The 20283-nt window shown below is 39.3% G+C and overlaps 1 protein-coding gene across 16 annotated transcripts in view; it reads left to right on the forward strand.

The window, feature by feature from the left end:
• The window catches only part of CASK (calcium/calmodulin dependent serine protein kinase), a 350110-nt gene that overhangs the window by 165216 nt on the left and 164611 nt on the right, over positions 1-20283 (forward strand). For all 16 annotated transcript variants that reach the window (XM_082717805.1, XM_082717813.1, XM_082717818.1 and 13 more), the window contains exons 4-5: positions 6924-7001; positions 11496-11568. In XM_082717805.1, the coding sequence (XP_082573931.1) occupies positions 6924-7001; positions 11496-11568 (151 nt within the window). The remainder of the gene's footprint in view (positions 1-6923; positions 7002-11495; positions 11569-20283) is intronic.

The following is a 20283-nucleotide window of genomic DNA, read 5'->3' on the forward strand; positions in this document are numbered from 1 at the left end:
GTATGCCTCCTGACCTATATGTTATTGTTGTCAAGTATTTTTATTTAAGGTCAGTCTCTCTCTCTCTCTCTCTCTCTCTCTGTCTCTCAGAATAGTTATTGTGTTATATGGTCTCTCTGTCCAGAGAGAGAATGAGAAAATAGTTGTTTTATATAATCATTGTTCATTTAGATTCACTTACATACTTACTACATTTTATGTTTTTCATGCCTCACTGCATCTCTGAGTTTTCATTGGCCTTCATTTTTCCTTCTACCTGAGGAATATTCTTTTGTATTTCCCTTAGGGATAAGTATGCTGCTGGCAAATTCTCCTGGTTTCTTTGCTTATCTGAAAAAAATTTTTTCACCGTTATTCTTTAGGGTGTGTGTGTGTGTGTGTGTGTGTGTGTGAAAAGAGAATTTTATTAGGTTGGCAGCTAATTTGATTTAAGATCCCTTTTTACTGTATGCTGGCTTCCACTGTTGCCATTGAGAACTCAGCCTTCAGTCTAATAGTCCATTCTTCCTTTTCACTGCTTTTGAGCTTTTCTATTTTTCTCTGGTTTCCTGCAGTTTTCACAGATACGTGACTAACTATAAATTTCTTTACTGCTTGGTGGTTTTTGAGATCTTTCATCATTTCTGGCTTATTATCAGACATTATATTTTCCGTATTGCTTCTGCTCCATTTTCTTTTCACTTTTATCATGTATTTATCTGTTTACTACCTATTAGTAATCTCTATACCCATTGTGGGGCTCGAACTCAAAACCTAAAGATCAAGAGTCATGCACCACCAAGTAAGCCAGCCAGGCGCCCACCCTTCTTTTCACTTTTGAAACTTCAATTAAAAATAGATGCTGACCTTCTCACTGTAATCTTTTCTTATCCTCACTTTCATATTCTTCATGTTTTGTCTCTCCATGCTTCAGTCTGACTGCATCTTCTGGTTCACTAATTTTTCTCTTCAGCTAACCTAATCTGCTTAAGTTCTTAATTTTGCCATTAGATTGTTTCATTCAGAAATTCCTATTTGCTTTTTCAAATCTATGGTGTCACTTTTTTTTTTTTTAATAATTTGTTGATCCTAACTGAAGTTTTTAAGTGGAGCTTTTCACTTCATGGTAGACACTGGGATTTTTCTATGCTACTAATAAGCCATACCAGAATATATTCTGTACCCCGCTTTTAAAAAAATACACCTCTTTATCACCCCAGCCCAGAGTGTAGGGTGTTTTATCATGTCGTTAGCCTTTGGCAGGCTCCTCTGGGGTAAGCCAAAAGATTAGCTCTGTCTCATCTCTCAGATCACCCTAGCGCAAAGGCAGCTGGACCCTGTCAGTCTGACATCTCACCCTCCCAGAGTCAGGACCCACCCTGTCAGTCTGCCTCCCCCCCTTCTTCAGAGTTCCCCAAATATTCACCCTGCCCCTTTCATGGCAGCCTCCTTTTTCTTGGCCCACTACCTACCCCAAGGGGAGACACAGCTCTTGCTCACCTCTTTGAGCTCAGAACATTTCCCCATCCTCACTAGATTGTTTTTCACTCAGTATACTGTTAATTCTTAAAGATTTTAAAAAAAAAATTCTTTTAATTCATCCAGTTCTGTAGTTGTTTTTGTCACCTTCAGAGCAAATGCTGGTCAGAGAAATTCAGATTTGGTCTGGCCTTTACAGTGCTCCTCAAAGAATAGTTTGCAGATGAGTTCCAACCTACCAACAATTACCAGTCTATAATGAGGTAAGGACAGAAATTGAGATTAAACATTTAGAAGATGTTAGAGCGATTTGACATAGCTTTGAAATCATAGCATATGATCTAGTATTTTATAAAAGTACCAATTTATAAATACCTGAGGGGGAAACACTGGTCCTTCACCACACTTAAGTTGAGAAGCATTTCTTCATTCAATCAAGTGTGAGTCTCCGTGCTACAAGCCCCCTCTTTTTCTGCTTTTACAGAAAATATATTATAGAAGAGGGTTAAGTGACTAGGTGTGTGAATTAAACTGACCAACCTGAGGCTAACAAGAGCAAATATTTATTTTGTCTGTACGCAGCAGGACTAGTGGGGTGAGGGGGCAGCCTCACAGGAAAAAAGTGAAAACCACAAAGAGGGAGTTAGACCCAGACACTTCTATACCGTTTTAACAAAGAATAATAAAGTATGAAGGGACTAGACAAGGGAAGACGTGGGGAGTTTGGGTGTCTCAGGTTGGAGGTAAGTGGTGGGAAGGGGACTAAGAAATGTGTAGTGAATAAGATTTGTTTAGTAAAATTTGTCATACAGATCAGAGTAGTTGTCTTCCTAGTACTTGAGAGGGCAACACCTTTGCAAAGGGAAATTTCAACCCTATTTTTAGGCAGAATGGAGGACAGGGGAGAGTTCTTTCTGTTGCTCCTGTTCTTCCTGCTGTTGTTTGATTGCCTTCAGCTCAAAATCATCCTATGCCAAAGTGGCATATTTTGGGGTGGCATATTCTAATCCCTTCCACATATGACCACCCATACATTTTGCCTCTAGACCTGTGATCTGTTTTATTGGGCATATCTGTTTGGGTATTTTTTTAATTATATAAGTAAAACGTGTTTTATTCTAAAATTTTGAAAATTCAGACAGATGAAAGGAAGGGAAAGCTAAGATCATTCATGATCCCACCACTTTTTTACAAGTCAGAGTAAACCTCCTATAGTTTTTCTCTGTGTATAGGATAGAAGCATTCCCCCATACCCTTTTAAAGCAAGGTCTCTTCTTCCTCTTATTTTACTCCCTCAGAATGGAACCAAGTGAGGAAATTTAGAACACACTTTTTGAAGCTTGGCAGCCCTAGAAACACCTTAAGATGGGAAGCAAAGAGAAAAGTAATAAAAGAAACCTTACACTTGTTTTTAGAAGTATTAACAAATAAAGATTATCAAAGATTTGAGGCATCAAACTTTTTGTTCAAAGTGTTATATGTAGATTATATTATGAATACATATATTTTTTAAATTTCAGTGATGAGTAAAATTTGTGTAAATACTATTTTTGGTTTCTCCATATCTCATAAAATTTAAAATTAATGAATTGCCTCTTTTACTTTAATATCAGTGATACAAATAACTAATCAAACAGCTTTATTAGAAGATTACTTTCACAGTGATGACTGACTTTCAGACTAGCTCCTCAAAGAACATGCCTATATATTTAAAAATTACACGGGTGATTTTGTTTGGTACTCCTGGTTATGGACTATTGTATTAAAAAAAGTACAGTGGCAAAATGATCCCATTTATAAGAGAAACTGAAAGTATCCTAGGGAAAAAATCCCAATAATCGATATTTGGAGCCAGTATGAAGAAAACCTTAAAATTGCAACTTAGAGACATGAAAGGAAGTATCATTTTTATAGATGAGAATATGAGAAAAACGTTAATTTCTACAAGTTTATAAATATAATACTGTCTCCACCAAAATATTAAAAGTGTTTAGCATTTGACAAACTGATTTTAAAATTCAGCAGAGAGAAAAAAAATTCAGAAGAAAATATTGACAAAGAATAATAATGAAATGACTTATTTTTCCAAATACTAAAATATGCTATTATAGGAGTACCTGGCAGGTTCAGTCAGTAGAACATGTGACTCTTGATCTCAGGGTCATGTGTTCAAGCCCCATGTTGGGTATGGAGCTTACCTTTAAAAATTAAAATAAAAAACACAGTATTAAAAATGGTATGGTTACTGGATACAAGAATAGTTGGGTCAGTAGGAAAGAGTAGAAACATGAAAATACGTGTGTCTGTACATGTGTAGAGACTATCATTTCAAATAGCAGTATTTCAGAAATGACAAGGAAAGAAATGGGCTGATCCATGCTGGTAGTTACATTACAGGGCAGTAAATAATTCCCAGTTTTCTCTCACTGACTGGTTCCCTCTTTATGCATTGGCCTCTCACCACTTGACTATCTTCTACCCCTAAGATTCCTTTTTCCCTTCTTCTAGGTCCCTCCAAAAAAATCTTCCTCTAGCTTTCAGGAGAGCTCCCAGGCCCCAGGCTCTTACTGCTTGGTGATGCAATCAGTTGAGCTCTCCTTTGCCTAACCCTTCTCTCATCTGAGCTGAACATGCTCGTCCTCACATTCCACAATTAAAAAGGAGACCGTCCAAACAAAAACTGTAATTCCATCATTGTCAGGGATCTTTTAGTGCTCCTAGGTCAAACAACCAGCTTAAACCGCAGGCTGCTTTAAAAATAGTATTTTTTTCCTCCTCCCAATACAAAGAATTGAAAAGTATTCATCATCTAGCAATCAAAGAAGTGCAAACTAAAGCAACTGTGACTTTTTAACCCTCCTATCTGATTGGCAAGATTCAAAAAGAATAGTCCTCCTAGTGGAGGTGAGGTAGAGAGGAAAGGATACTTTCACAATTAGTAGGAGTAGGTACATTGTGTTAACTTTTTGCCAGGAATGTGTCAGAAGTGTTATTGTATGTGCCCCTTGACCTATAGGACAAGTACAGCTCTGCTTATAGGACTTCTACTCTAACAGGAGATCACGATTGTTCACAAGATATCTGACCATGTTCATTCAGGGTTTATTTCTGATGGTAGAAAATGGTCACTACCCTACTTCAGAGTAGACTAGGCCATCACAAAGATCATTTTATGCATTGACATTTGAAAATGTTCATTTGCTGTGAATTGGAAACCAGGCAAGTGTTGTAAAGCTTTGTATAAATGTGAAAGTGTTTGCACTGACCTAAAACCACACCAAGTTTTAAATAATGTAGTCAGGGTGCCTGGGTGGCTCAGTGGGTTAAGCCTCTGCCTTCGGCTCAGGTCATGATCCCAGGGTCCTGGGAGCGAGCCCTGCATCGGGCTCTCTGCTTGGCAGGGAGCTTGCTTCCCCCTCCCTCTCTTCCTGCCTCTCTGCCTACTTGTGATCTGTCTCTCTCTATCAAATAAATAAAATCTTTTTAAAAAATAAATAATAAAAATTTTAAAATAAATAATATAGTCAGTTACTCGTGACTCTTTACTGTGTTCTCAGTCTTCTGCTGGGTATTGGGTAGGAGTATTTTTTTTAATTTTTACTTATTTATCTGACACAGAGAGAGAGAGATCACAAGTAGGCAGAGAGGCAGGCAGAGAGAGAGGGGAAAGCAAGCTCCCTGCTGAGAAGAGAGCCCAATGCGGGGCTCGATCCCAGGACCCTGAGACCATGACCTGAGCTGAAGGCAGAGGCTTAACCCATTGAGCCACCCACGCGCCCCAGGAGTATTTTGAAAGTATAAAACATACTCGTTCTTTAGGGCTACCCTATTGTTGCACTGTTGATCTTGCCTATGTGCATTTGCTCACACCTAGCAGATGTAGCTGTAGACAACGGGAAGAGCATTGAGTATAGATACACATTTGAATCCTGTCCCTGTCACATACTTGTTTACTTAGATTATTTGAGAATGATAAGGATGCTGATGTCATGGGGTGACTTTGAGAATGGAGATAGAACAAGGAGTGTTTCCCGTGATACTTGGTGAATAATATTATTAGTGATTATTTGTTATTAATGCCTAATTAGTAATTATTAGTAATAGTAATGAATAGTTTCTCTACTTTCCCTTCTAGAAGTCTCTATATCTTCAGTGTAATACCTGTAACAGATCTATTGCAGTTTTAGCTCCTGAATAAGTGAATGGGTGAAATACTGCATTTGAAAACACTTCATAAGCCTGAAAGCATTATAAAGATATTGGCCAACTATTAATATTTGAATAATTTCATTAATAGATATGATCTGGCAAAGTCTCATATATATGTATTGAAAAATGCTAAGTGTATGTAAGGGCCAAATACAATGATATGGACATATAGGGTTGTTAGAGAATTTAAGCAAATGAAAGCCTTTATGTGGCTGGTAATCCACTGAGGGGGCTTTCTGGGAAGGGTGGGATTGGAATGGGACCTTGGATTGAGGTAGGTTTTGAATATGAGGAGCAATACATGCAGAAGCATGTGAGAAAAAAGAAAACAGTATGTTCAGGGGATAGTAGTAACACTAGCCTGCCTAGAGAGCGAGGTATCCTTAAAGAGCCATTAGATAGGATAGGTAGAAGAGGCAAGGTGTGGCCGACACAAGAGGCCTTACTGATCTGCTGAGAAATTTAAAAAGACCCATATTTAAGTTTGTGGCAAAATAGTACCATTCCGTCACCAACACATCAGTGTGTTAGAATATGTTGGTAGCAGTTACTTTGGTAATGGAAGTATAAGCAAAAATAAATTATGAATTAGCTATTTTTTCCTTCTATGGTATACAGCCTGAATTCCCATTTAGTGGTGATAAGTATAGTGAAATATTTTAGAATCCTTGTGGATTCTTAAAATATTGCATGACATGACTAGGTAGCGATAATTTTGGAACTTGACTCAAAAATGTGCCCACAACCCCCAGCATTGCCATTTTCTGAGACTTTTTGTTGCAATAACTTAAAGGAAACAGGGTGAATTTTTGACACCTTATGTTATTTAATGCTACCATTTGCTTGTTCTTTATGTTTTCCCATGTATATTTTCAGTGTTAAGATGGTTATAATATCCTTTATAATTTGTCTCTTTTTCATTGAAAATAAGGAGATTAAAATAACTTGTTAGAATCATTAGCTATGGGGCACTTGGTGGCTCAGGCGTTAAGTATCTGCCTTTGGCTCAGGTCATGATTCTGGGGTCCTGGGATCAAGTCCCACATCAGGCTCCCTGCTTGGCGGGGAGCCTGCTTCTCCCACTCCTACTCCCCCTGCTTGTGTTCCCTCTCTCTCTCTCTCTCTGTCAAATAAATAAAATCTTAAAAAAAGAATCATTAGCTGTAAGCCAACTAATAACTTCATTACAGCCTATTCATTTTCAATGTTTTCTTCCTGGAATTTCCTCTGACATTCTTTTTCATATTTTTCCACAGTATGGATGGAGCAGATCTGTGTTTTGAAATCGTAAAACGAGCTGACGCTGGTTTTGTATACAGTGAAGCTGTTGCCAGGTACGTCATTCATATGGACTCCTCAGAGGTCAAGGTGGAAATAAAAAAAGGAAGTGACAAATCACATAAAGTGACCTGCTTTTTGAACTGATGATGACCTTATTGCCAGTCTTTGCTACAAGGAGCATGTCTGTCTTAGTGCTTTAGTGGAACCAAAGTAGCAACTGGAAACTCAAAATATTGAAACATGCATTTATCTATTAATACAGGCTTACAGCTTAACATAGTACTGCTGTCTTTACCATTTCTGATGACTTTTGTTCAGAGGGGGATTTGATAGCTCAGCAACCATGAAGAATCAGATCTGGGGGTTTGTTGTATGTTCAATCTTTATTTTGAGCAGATGTGCCTTATTAGTTCTTTACTTTGTCTTTTGGTGATAGCGAATTGTTATGTGGCCAATTAATCTGACGAAACGCCCAGAACAGAGGAAGGAATAGATATAAAAGCACAGTGCTCCTGCTAAATATATTTGCTTCAGGCCAGTGTGTGATCTCCCAAGCAAATGGTGGCCATTGTTCTAAGTCAAGTTGTTGTAAGGAACCAGTGGCTCAAAATAAGGAATAAAGAGGAAAAATCACAGGAGCCATGCACTGGGCCACTTGCCTATAGATTTAGAGCAATACAGCTTTCTGCTTTGGTGGCATTCAATCATATCATAAATACCCACTTCAGTGGGTTGCCTTTTTAATACATGGGTCTTCTCAGTCACCAACCATAATATGTTAAAGGATTCAAACCCACAACTCTAGTGGGTTTTTTTTTAATCCCATTTTTCTATTAGTTTTGAGTTTGTATCATAATATAAAATTTTTTATTATGTATTGTGCTTCGGAATTTAAAAGCATTCTTTAATACCAGAACAGTCAATGTGATCTTGTGTTTTCTTATGATACAGCAGTAAACCGCTTTATTCAACTAAATGAACCTCTCAGACCCTTGGGCATTATTGTGAATATTTACTTCTTCAAGGATTTGAGACAGCCTGCCTTTTGAACTTTCCCACATTGATCTCTTTCAACAGCATCATCAGATAGGGAAAACTAAAAATTCTGAACATTGAGTTTATAGAACAGTGAAGTTTGATGAAGGAAGAGGACTTTTCCCCTTTTAAACCGGAGTAACACTTGGGTACCTGGTGCATGTGCTTGGGGTTGATGTTCAACCACTACCATTTGTACTCTGTTCCCCACTCGTCTCTATGGCTTTTCCTCAACTTCGAGCCTATCTGTACCACTGTCCTGGGCATCAGAATAGGGAGAATAGTCCTATGTAGAGATGATGCCATACAGTGATACAAAAGGAACTTTCCAGAATAGTCCAGTAAAGAGTGGCCTCGGGACCAGTCAGCGACATTACAAAGAGAGAAATTTGGCACAATTTATTAAAGACCCTTCCTAAATAATGACAAAAGGCGGGGGGGGGGGCATCCTCAGAAAGCAGTATTAGGCATGTGCCCTTTTGCAGAAAATCAGTGACCATACAACAAGTGCATGTAGAGCCTTCCTCGGGCTGTAGAGCATTCAACTGGATGACTTCTAACCTGCCCGCCTCCTCTGATTCTGTGATTGATCATTGAGAAATTTAGTTTACATAAGTATTCTAGTGAGACCAACTGCAAGAAGACTCCGAGGCACCAAGAAATCAAATTGATAATGTTTTTCTCCAACTGGCTGAGCTTCAAGAGAAGCAACAAAGCATGGCATAAAAGGAAACTGCATACAGTCCTTACAGCCCAATTAGTGATTACCTCTGTTCTTTCAGGGGTGATGAGTTGTGGAAGGCGCTAACATACAGAATCAGATTATCAAATCACACTCCTACAAATCAGAGCGATCTTCTTACCTAGTACCAAGCTTTACTAAATAATTACAAGGATACAGGCAATCTAAAGGCTTAGCTGAAACAAAAAGGTCTGGGTTTTCAAGGGCAGCTTCCCACATCAGAAATGCGCCTGTGGCCCAGAGTAGATGAGGTATCGACATGAGGTCTGTGGGATCCCACACACAAAGGGGAGCCTTGCAGTCACAAGACGTCTCCATTGTATGCCTCAAGGAGTCGTATAGCTTCCATGACCTCCTCCAGGAAGCGAGCCATACCTCAAAGATCCTGGATTCTATTTACCACAGGTAATCCTTAGCCCCAGACATTCTCTTAAGAGCATTTCAGAGACAAGGTGTCTTATGCCTAGCAAGAGTGTTCATCTCTTTACCTAGAGTCTCCTTCCCTCCTTTGTTCCACCACCCCAGAAATGCAGGCTTCCACAGGAAGTGAGTGGATTGCAGGCCTCAGTTCTTTCCTTCCACTGAGTTGTCCTCATTCCGGATCCTTACAGGAGATAGAGACAAACTTATATATTGCGAAGTTTCTCTGAAAGTATAGGCCACCATGATGATTCATGAAAATGAAGCTTTCTAATTAAAGTTTAGTCAGCAGTTCTAGGCAGTGCGGGTGGATTTTTGCTTCTCTCTTTATTCTGCTTGCACACTATTCACGTGCACAGCCTCCCAGAGTCATGACTGGGAGGGTGGAGAAAGATCACTTTAAATCTGTAATATCTGGGGAGAAAAAATTGTATCTTCCCCCAACACACTCCAGAGATTCTGATATGTATGTATATCTGGATCAAATAATTGAGCACTCTGATAATTAGATGAAAAATGCTCATTCACTGAGGTTATTTTTTTTTTTCTTAATGAGGCTTTGAGATAGGACTTTTCTTCAGGCTAAAGACATATAAGTGGCTCTCTTAGTACAGTGTATCCAAAGTAGTCCATACTGTAAGTATAAGCTATGTCCAATTTACCTAATTTAAACATACCCACTATTCTAATGTTCATATCTAGATACACGAATAGGCTGTTCCTAAACCTTTGACTAAACTTAACAATAATAATAATATTGTAATAATAATGATTTACCTTTTGTAGCATGGTTCAGAGTTTACAAAACACTTTCACTTTTGTCTCTGCCATTTCAGAGGGCCACATAGCCTTCAAACCCTGATTTGAGCCAGGAAAGGGCCAAGTTAAGAATCCCTAACCTAAACAGAAACTTAACTGTAGGCTTCGTAGGCCCAGGCAAAGAATATATGACCATAGCCCCTTTTGTGTGCATCTGCAAAGTAAGAAAAATTGACCGGAGTACTAAGGACAGTATGAGCTAAGTTCTCTGCTTTAGAACCCAAGTATGGGGAGACAATGATAAGTATAGAAACAGAGTATGGGGTTGGGTTTTTTCTCCTACCTTGCATTTAAAAAATGGAACCTTCTGATCGATTGTAGTTCATGAAGTAATGCACATGTCAAGGAAAGGGACATTCATGTGAGTTTTGATGATAGTGTACTTGAGAGGGAACTTGATGGAAATGCCTCTTAATTGTATATCAGGAGTGGGGATTTTTTTTTTTTTGTCACAAGGATACATACAAGGGCACTTGCAAGTACTGGTAAATTTCATTTTTATGTAAAGTGTGAAGAATAAAAGATCTGGAAAGATAAAAATTCAATACATACAATAAATAACATTGCATATCTTGCATTTCTATGTCATGCCTGTTTGGAAGGAAAATGGGAAAATGAAAAAGGAGGGGGATCATAGGAAAAAGAGAAAGACGAAGGGAGTAAAATATAGAGGAAGAGAGGATAAGAAGACACTCAACAGGGAGAAATAGAATTAGAGGAAGAAGAACCTAGAATTAAGGAACAGAGGGAAGTCAAAGCAAGCTGTGAAGTAATACCGAATACATGTCCTTACTCTGGTCACACCCTGTTGCTAGTTGACCCTGTTAGCACTTTTTAAGGACTGTTCTTTATAATGCTGACCCCTCCTGTGTTTTTCCCCTGGACCTTTTGGGGAGCTGCTGCAGACCCCCGCTGGCCCCGTGATGAGTCTAACTTCCCAGGATTTCAGCCCAGAACAACTCTGCTTTGTTAAGAGATGCCCCAGCTAAAACTCCATTACGATACAAAAAGAGATTGTACACATAAAGAGGTTCTTTCCTCTTGTTTGTCCTTAAAGCTAAATGGAAATAAGGCAGAGAGCCAGCCTCTGCTGGCAGATAAAAGGCTCCCCATTCCTTTAGTCAGAATCCATGGTGCACCTCCGAGCACTGTTCACTTAATAGCAATCCACTGTAACTAAGTAGAATTAACCGAGTGTCAGAGACCCGCTCCCCCCCCCGCCCCGCCCCATGTTTTCAGCTTGAATTTTTCTTTTGCCAAGCTATTTTACTTATGAACTGTGAAATTCTTTTGGTTTGGTTATCTTAGAAAATACAGAACACAATATTTCTTCATGAAGCTTATAAACTCATGGGTCTGCCAACTTTTTCATTATTAAGCCTCACATTTCACCAGACTTGTCTGCTCAAATGAGAAGTGTCCATGGGCAGTGAGTATGAAGATGGGAGTTACAAACTAGGGACACTGTATATTAAGTTTTAAAAATAAAAAATTTTTATTACAGTTTTAGATTTCTTTTGTTTTTCTACAGTCATTACATGAGACAGATACTGGAAGCTCTACGCTATTGTCATGATAATAACATAATTCACAGGGATGTGAAGGTAAGTCATTTTTATCACTTTTTTTTTAATTTCTTTTCAGAGTAATAGTATTCATGTTTTTGCACCACACCCAGTGCTCCATGTAATCCGTGCCCTCCCTAATACCCACCACCTGGTTCCCCCCAACCTCCCACCCCACCCCCCCGCCACTTCAAACCCCTCAGGTTGTTTTTCAGAGTCCATAGTCTCATGGTTCACCTCCCCTTCCAACTTCCCTTCTCCTCTCCATCTCCCCATGTCCTCCATGTTATTTATTATGCTCCACAAATAAGTGAAACCATATTTTATCACTAACTTTAATGTTTATGAAGAGAAACTGATAAAAGTGATAATGATCAGAAGTGTTTCTTTAATATTCTTATAGAGAGCACCTTAAGGTTAATTTTACTTCCAAATTAACATTTATTTAACTACTTTATTTTTTTAACTACTTCATATTTGAAGAGTCATACTCATTCTTAACAGGAACACTTTTATCATTTCAGTTTCCTTATTCTTATTAAAATGTACATGTATTCTAAAATTGTTATTCCTCTTTTGCCATTATGTGTTTAAGAGAGAAATGAAAAATCCAACAAATAGGAAGAACCAAATGATAATCCTATCCTAAGTTAATTGGGGGGGGGGGGAATTGGTTTATATTGGTTATTTGGTTTATATAGTAAAAGTTAATTATATGCTTATATTTTCATAGTGTTGCATACATAATAATCAGCATTTTTTGCACATAGTTCTTTAACATAGTCTGAAATCATAAATAAAAATGTAATACAGTTTTGCACCCTTAGGAATATGCCTACTACCATTATTCGGTCTTTCTGCCTATTTCTTCCCAGTATTAAGTTCATGAGAACTGTCAGCTCCTGGCTCATAATGGTGTCAGGCAGAACATGGAGGCAGGCCAGAAAGTGAAACAGTGGGCCTTCCTCCTGATGCCCAGCCCCTTCCAAGGCCTCCAATAGCTAAGAACCCCTGGGGTCTCCCTAGCCCTATTGTCCCCTTTCTGTCTCTGGTATTTTGTCACTGGCCTCTCTCTAACACACAGCATCTACAGACATGGGGCTCTCCTTCCCTCAAAACGTATTATCAGAGGCCTGGCCTCTTCACTATATTTTAATGGTTAAGAAATTTAGTAGAGTTTAGTTAAATTTTCTAGAACGTTTGGGAAATTTTAACTAAATTATTGTGGTTATAAGCTGAGATAAAACCATAAGGGAAGGAAGGGAAATCTGAAGAGGGAGAATCAGAGAGGGAGACGAATCATTAAATAAACTGAGGGTTTCAGAGGGGTGGGGGAGTGGGGAAATGGAGTAACTGGGTAATGGGTACTAAGGAAGGCATGTGTTGTGATGAGAATTGGGTGTTACATGCAAGTTATGAATCGTTGAACACTACATCAGAAACTAATGTACTATACAATGGCTAACTGAATGTAAATAATAATAATAATAAATAAGCTGAGTAAAGCATGAGCAATTCCAAAACAGTCTAGTGGAATGTTACCATAGCAAATGAAAAACAAAATCATTGGAGAAATGTACAGAATACACTTTAGTTGTAAAAATCTTACTCTTTACAAATGTGATAGGAAAAGGAGAGTCTTATTATCAGTACTCAGCACTGAAGAACCCAATGGATACGTAGCACTTTTATAAAAAAGTATTTTTCGGTTACACAAATAAAGAGAATAACAAGTGTAAAAAAGTTAAAGGAGGGAAATTGTCAATGATAGTAACAGGCTGTCTTACTCTTCTACATTTAATTAATAGAAGAAAATGCAGATATAAACAGTAAAGTATATCTCCTCATTATATATCATAAAATAGATGATAAAAATGATACTTTGAAAACATAAAATGTATAAACAGATTTTTAGTTCATATAATAGCACTGCTTTAGAAACACTTTTGCTCAAGAGACAGTTTTTGAATTCTGTTCTTGAAGAGTATATGAACATCATATAGTAAGTAATGACTGACAACATACTGTACTGTAATACTTTCAATAATAGTAATAATAATAGACAAAACCAAAAGACAACTGACAGAATGGGAGAAGATATTCAGAAATGACATATCAGATAAGGGGCTAGTGTCCAAAATCTGTAAAGAACTTATCAAACTTAAAGAACAAATAATCCAATCAAGAAATGGGCTGAGGATATGAACAGATATTTCTGCAAAGAAGACATCCAGATGGCCAACAGACACATGAAAAAGTGCTCCACATCACTCGGCATCAGGGAAATACAAATCAAAACCACAGTGAGATACCACCTCACACCAGTCAGAATGGCTAAAATTAACAAGTCAGGAAATGACAGATGCTGGCGAGGATGCGGAGAAAGGGGAACCCTCCTACACTGTTGGTGGGAATGCAAGCTGGTACAACCACTCTGGAAAACAGCATGGAGGTTCCTCAAAATGTTGAAAATAGAACTGCCCTATGACCCAGCAATTGCACTATTGGGTATTTACCCTAAAGATACAAACGTAGTGATCCAAAAGGGCACGTGCACCCAAATGTTTATAGCAGCAATGTCCATAATAGCCAAACTATGGAAAGAACCTAGATGTCCATCAACAGATGAATGGATAAAGAAGAAGTGGTATATATATACAGTGGAATACTATGCAGCCATCAAAAGAAATGAAATCTTGCCATTTGCGACAACGTGGATGGAACTAGAGGATATTATGTTTAGTGAAATAAGTCAATCGAAGAAAGACAACTATCATATGATCTCCCTGATGTGAGAAAGTGGAGATGCAATTTGGGGGGTTGGGAGGTAGGAAAAGAATAAATGAAACAAGATGGGATGGGGGGGAGAGAAACCATAAAAGACTCAATCTCAACAACTGAGGGTTGCTGGGGGGAGGGAGATAGGGAGAGGGTGGTGAGGTTATAGACATTGGGGAGGGTATGTGCTATGGTGAGTGCTGTGAAGTGTGTAAACCTGGCGATTCACAGGCCTGTACACTTTGGGCTAATAATAGATTATATGTTTATTAAAAAATTATAAAATATTTAAAAAATAAAAATACAGTCAGCTTTTGATTAGTCATGGTATTTGATACGATCATCCAAAACCAAATAAAATCCCGAAGTAGCTATATTTGAATATTGTGCTTCAGCTTCTTATTTACCTTCTGATCGATGTATTCAACAAATATTTGAGTGTGTACTTGATGCACAATGCTGTGCTTGGAACCCTAGAGGTATTATGATGGTCTCAGTAGGGAGATGAGGCAGTGTATCTGTTACCGATAGCTGCAGATCAACATATAACTGAACTTGGGGACTTCAGACAACAACTGCTTTTTATTTGCTTACAATTCTATAATTTTGGGCAGAGCTTGATGGGGACGGCTCGATTCTGTTGACAGAATATGGGCTGAGGCAGCATGGCTAGTACCCACATGGGCTTCAGTCTTGTGGCATGTCCACTGAAATGACCAGAACAGCTAGGAGCTTGCTGGGCCCTTTTTGTAGTCTCTCATTCAGGGTATTCCTCCCTCCCTCCTTCTTCCCTCTCTCTCTGTCTTCATGGGGCCCCGTCTCCAGCAGGACGGTGTCTCAGGGCTCCAAACAAGCAAAGGTGGAAATTGCCAGGTCTCTTGACACCTAGGCCGGAAGTTGACAGTGTCGTGTTCTCTGCATTATGTTGGTCAATAGATTACAAGACTAGCGTGGAGTCAAGAGGAGGAAAAATAGATTGTGTCTTCTGGTTGGAGGGGCAACATTAGGAATTTATCTGTGGCCATCTTTACAGAAAAACAAAACAAATAATTATTGTCCAAGGTAGAGGGTGGGAAATAACATTAAAAGACAGAGCCTGAGAAACTTCACAGAGGTCATGTTTGAGCCTGGTCTTGAGTCATAGGGAAGTTACATGAAGACAAGAGGCTTTTCAAGGAAAGGCTCAGAATTAGTTTTGCATGAGATTTTATTAGTTTATTATCCCTAAGGCACATGCCAAATAAGTTTGAGGAAGCACCCAGAAACATGTTGAGGAAGTGAAGATAGAAGTAATTCTGAAACTGCAAATAAGAAACCACCTGAAAAGGTACCATCATCCAGTTGGCAAGTGCACTCAACACAGAGCACACACTAATGTTGACATTCGTTATATTTCAGTGCCTGAAACCTATATGTTTTATATGGGTAAATGGAATACTCACATTTAGCTAATCAGTAATTATGAATTTGGGTAAATTTTTATTAAGACATTCATCCAAAACTATGTATCAAGTGCTTTCGGGGGAGGGGGTTGAGGCAGTCGTCTAAGAACCAGAGCTCTATCAATGAACAAAACAGTGTCACTGCCTCCGTGGAATAAGCTGGCTTTCTAATTTAGGGAGACCAACGCTAACCAAAGCATAAATAAGTCAACTACATAATAGGTTAAGATGTGAAAGGGACTGCAGGGGAAACAGAGTGGCCAAAGGGTACGGACTGCTTAGAGAAGGGGTTGCAATTTTAAACAGGGTGGTCAGAGCAAACCACATTGAAAAGATGACATCTGAGCAAGTACTCACAGGAGGAGAGAAGGTGGGCTGACTGATACGCAAAGGAAGAACGTGCTGGGGAGAAGGAAGAGCTAGTGTGAAGGCACTAAAGCAGGAGCATAACAGACTTAATTGCAGAATAGCAAGGAGGCCAGTGGGGCTGGGGTGAATTGAGCCGTAAGGAGAGTGGATAGGTAGATGAGATTAGAGAGGAAAGGAGGGGAGGGGTTTGACTTCTACTCTGAGAGAAATGGGGATTCCCCAGAGGGTTTTGAACACACTGTGATCTGACTTTCCACAGTAACAGCAGTACATTGCTTTGTTGATGATACATTGAACTAGGGGCTTACAGGTGGAAGCAGGGAAACAGAAGATGGTACTGCCTAGCTGGTCTAGAGTGGTAGCAGTGAGGGAGTAAAAATGTAGATTCCAGCTATATTCTGAAGGTTGGGTCAACAGGGTTTGCTAATATAACTTTAGTAACTCAGGTAACCCAAAGTAGTTTTATTCAGGACCTTGCCACAGGAGTTTTCCAATGTTGTGGTCATTATAAAACTTCAGTAACAGTACATCTCACATGGCCAATAATTTCCAATTTGTATTTGACGTGTTGTTAATGTTGGCTAATAAAGCAGCCTGATAGCTTTTCATCACGTTCAGATAGCCTATATTCAGTGACTGGCCTGTGTGTAGATTTCTGTATAGGTTTTGGTTTCTGTAGTTTGTTTTTGTCAAAGTTTTCTTCCCTTACGCTTAACTGAAGAAAATACAAAAACATTGCCATGTTGTATTCCTTTTAGAAGAATTTACTTAATCATCTCTTTCATCCTGCCAAGAATATTCTCATGTTCTCTCCTTTTCCTTCTCTCTCATAACCTGTGCACCGATCCCAAAGTATTAGATTTTTCCAGAGGTCCTGGCATTTTATTAATTAGTAATGTTTTTTCTGAGCTTGATAGGCATTTCTTTTTGAAATCATTATAATTGAGTCTAAAAATGTTTGGTCATATCAAAGTTAGATTTGGATATATGGTACCTCATGACCTGCAGTAGGAACTTGCTTTGGAGAAGCATAAATTGCATAAAAGGCAATTGTGTAACACTTTGAAATTCAGGGAAGCATATCTTCATAGTACAGGTTTCTCCCAACTCCCAAGTGTCCCACACTAGTGACATTTTGAGTCAGGTACTTTCTTGTGGGAGGCTGTCCTGTGTATTACTGCCTCTACTCACTACATAGCAATAGTATTTCCCCTTAGTTGTGACAATCAGAAATGTCTCCAGTCATTGCCAAATGTCCCCTGGGGCACAAAAGTCTCCCCTGGTTAAGACCCACTGTATAATACTACATTGTTCCTGCTTCACCTCCCCACAGGCATTAATTAAGGCATGCGTGTCTTTTTTCTGTCCTCTTCCCTTTTATTCCTCATTTTCTTGTGAGAGGATACGAAAACTTTCATTATGTTTCACATCTTTCTCATTTCTTCTCTTACCCCGAAATTAAAAGAACTCTAGAAAGAAATAGTACAGTTGCCAAGGTAAATGCAAAGCCTGGCTCCTTGCCTGCCTCCTTGCCTGCCTTCATTGGCTCTATTAAGCATTAAGAGTCACTGGATTTTTCTTGTCGCCCCCCAACTCCCGGAGACAGCTTTACCCTATGTCACCTGGGCGTGGAGAGACGAAGCATTCTTAGACCTTTCTGTGGCTCTGACCTACTGACATCCAGTTTTAATAGCTGAAGTTGAAGTTACACCGCTTCTCTAAATGCAGATGGCCATGCGCACAGTTACTTTCTGTTCCGAGTAGGACCTGTGCCCAGGAGGTTTGGGGGCTTGGTGTCAAGTTCTCAGAACTGTGCAAAACCCCAGAGCCAGACAGTCATAGACACTCAGCCAAAAGCCTCCACCCAAGCTTTTCTGCCTGCGCTTCCTTGAAATGGTTTTCCTCCTAAGTGGTGAACACGCCTGGCTGCTTTTTGGTCCCCTTCTGTTCTCAGTTCCCCTTTCACCTGCGGAGGGCCAGACTTGATAAACAGGTGTTCATCACATTACACTAGTTGCTATGGCATTATGGATATCATACAGTATTTCTTCCCCTATTGCGCTTGGTTGCTGACATTTCTTCTATGTCTCTTACTGCAACTTCCCAGAAGTCCCTCATATTGTATCAAGAAATTGAAATTCTCATTAAAATGAAAACGTGGGGGGGGTTTATTCTTTATTATAAGATGCACACTGATTCATCCTCTGCATTACTTTAGCATGATTGAACATAATGCATGGTTAGCTTGAATGTGGGATTTTAATAATTCTACTTAGAAAAACGTCATGAATTATAAGATCTAAAATTTGTCTTGTGTTTCTAACTGCCACGCTTCTCTTCTCCCACCCCACCCTTCCAAAAAGAAATCATCTCCTTGATTTAGAAAGAAAAGAATGAGGAGGGGCGCCGGCCTGACATGGTCAGGGGAGCATGCAGCTCTTGATCTTGAGGTCATGAGTTCAAGCCCTGTGTTGGGAGTAGAGATTACTTAAAAAAAAAAAAGAATGTCTGTGTCTTTTGTTTATTAGATGTGAATTCTTTAACCGCTGCTGTCCTTGTGAGCCAGGGCAGCGAGCACGTATGATATGGCCAAAGCATTTTCTCCTGTCAGGTAGAAAACCTTTCTAGCTGTAGTTAACTCTTCCCACCAGTATCAATTCAATTTGAATTTGGGGGCAGTCAGAGGAAGATCCATGGCATTAGGCAGTAGGGTTGAAATGCTTAGCAAATTACCAGTGTCCCTCTGTGCTGCTTTTGCAGTTTGCCAAGCCAGATTTCCTTTCAGCTTGTCTTCTTCCCATATTTGTTCCTGACAACCCCTACTCTGCAGCACGCAAGGCCAGGGATGGGCTGGGCGAGTCCTTACCAAATAAAGAAGATTGACATCTTCCCTCCCACCCTGCAGGAAATAGAAGCTCTTCCAGGTTGAGTAGTCTATCCATAAGTTTGCTCATCAATTCTTTTTTTTTTAATATTTTATTTATTTATTTGACAGAGAGAGAGGTCACAAGTAGGCAGAAAGACAGGCAAAGAGAGAGGGAGAATCAAGGTCCCCACTGAGCAGAGAGCCTGATGCAGGCCTTGATCCCAGGACCCTGAAATCATGACCTGAGCGGAAGGCAGAGGCTTAACCCACTGAGCCACCCAGGCGCCCTGATCATCTCTTCTTAATGGTTGTATTCCCAATGAGTAGTTTGAAAGCCATCTTAATGGGAGTGTGTATGTGGAAGGATAAAAGGAAAAACAGGGGTGCCTGGGTGGCTAAGTGGGTTAAAGCCTCTGCCTTCAGCTCAGGTCATGATCTCAGGGTCCTGGGATCGAGCCCCACATCAGGCTCTCTGCTCAGCAGGGAGCCTGCTTCCTCCTCTCTCTGCCTGCCTCTCTGCCTACTGACAGGTAGATCTCTGTCTGTCAATTAAATAAATAAAATCTTTTTTTAAAAAAAGGGAAAACAAATACTTGTGCCTGTTTTCTGTAGTGAAGCTTGTTTGGCCAACAGGCTGACATTTGGGGCTCCTACAATTTTGTTTGGCTGTAACCCACGCATTAAAAATCTTGTTTTTCTCAAACAAATGGTTGCCAGAGGGCAGGGGAGTGAAGGAATGGGTGAAACAGGTGAAGGGGGTTAAGAGGCACAAACTTCCAGTTGTTATAAAAGAAATTAGTCATGGAGATGGGAAGTGCAATGTAGGGAATACAGCCAATAATATTGTAGTAATGTTATACAGTCACAGATGGTGGCTACACTTACCATGATGAGCACTGAATAATGTATAGAATTGTCGAATCAACTATGCTGTGCACCTGAAACTAATCTAACGTACAACATGACATAGTGTGTCAAATATTACAATGAAAGTTTTTTGAGCACAGTTTTTCTGAAATCCACACTTTAAAGGTAGAATAATTTAGAAAGTAGTATTTCCTCTAAAATATTTACCACGACATTAAATGGTCAATTTGTTGATTACACAAAAAAACTCTACATGTTTTACAATTACCTGTTCAGGAAAGTATCGGTGGTGTGCAGATGAGCATGGTGATAATAAGCTCAGGACAGAGAATTAAAATGGGAATTTTCTATCAGAATGAGTAACTTAAAGAAAAATTGCATACCTCTTTTCCTCTTCTTTAAATGTAGGAAACTCTACTTTGATAATATTTC

This window comes from Mustela nivalis, assembly GCF_964662115.1.
Source record: "Mustela nivalis genome assembly, chromosome: X".
Lineage (NCBI taxonomy): Eukaryota > Metazoa > Chordata > Mammalia > Carnivora > Mustelidae > Mustela > Mustela nivalis.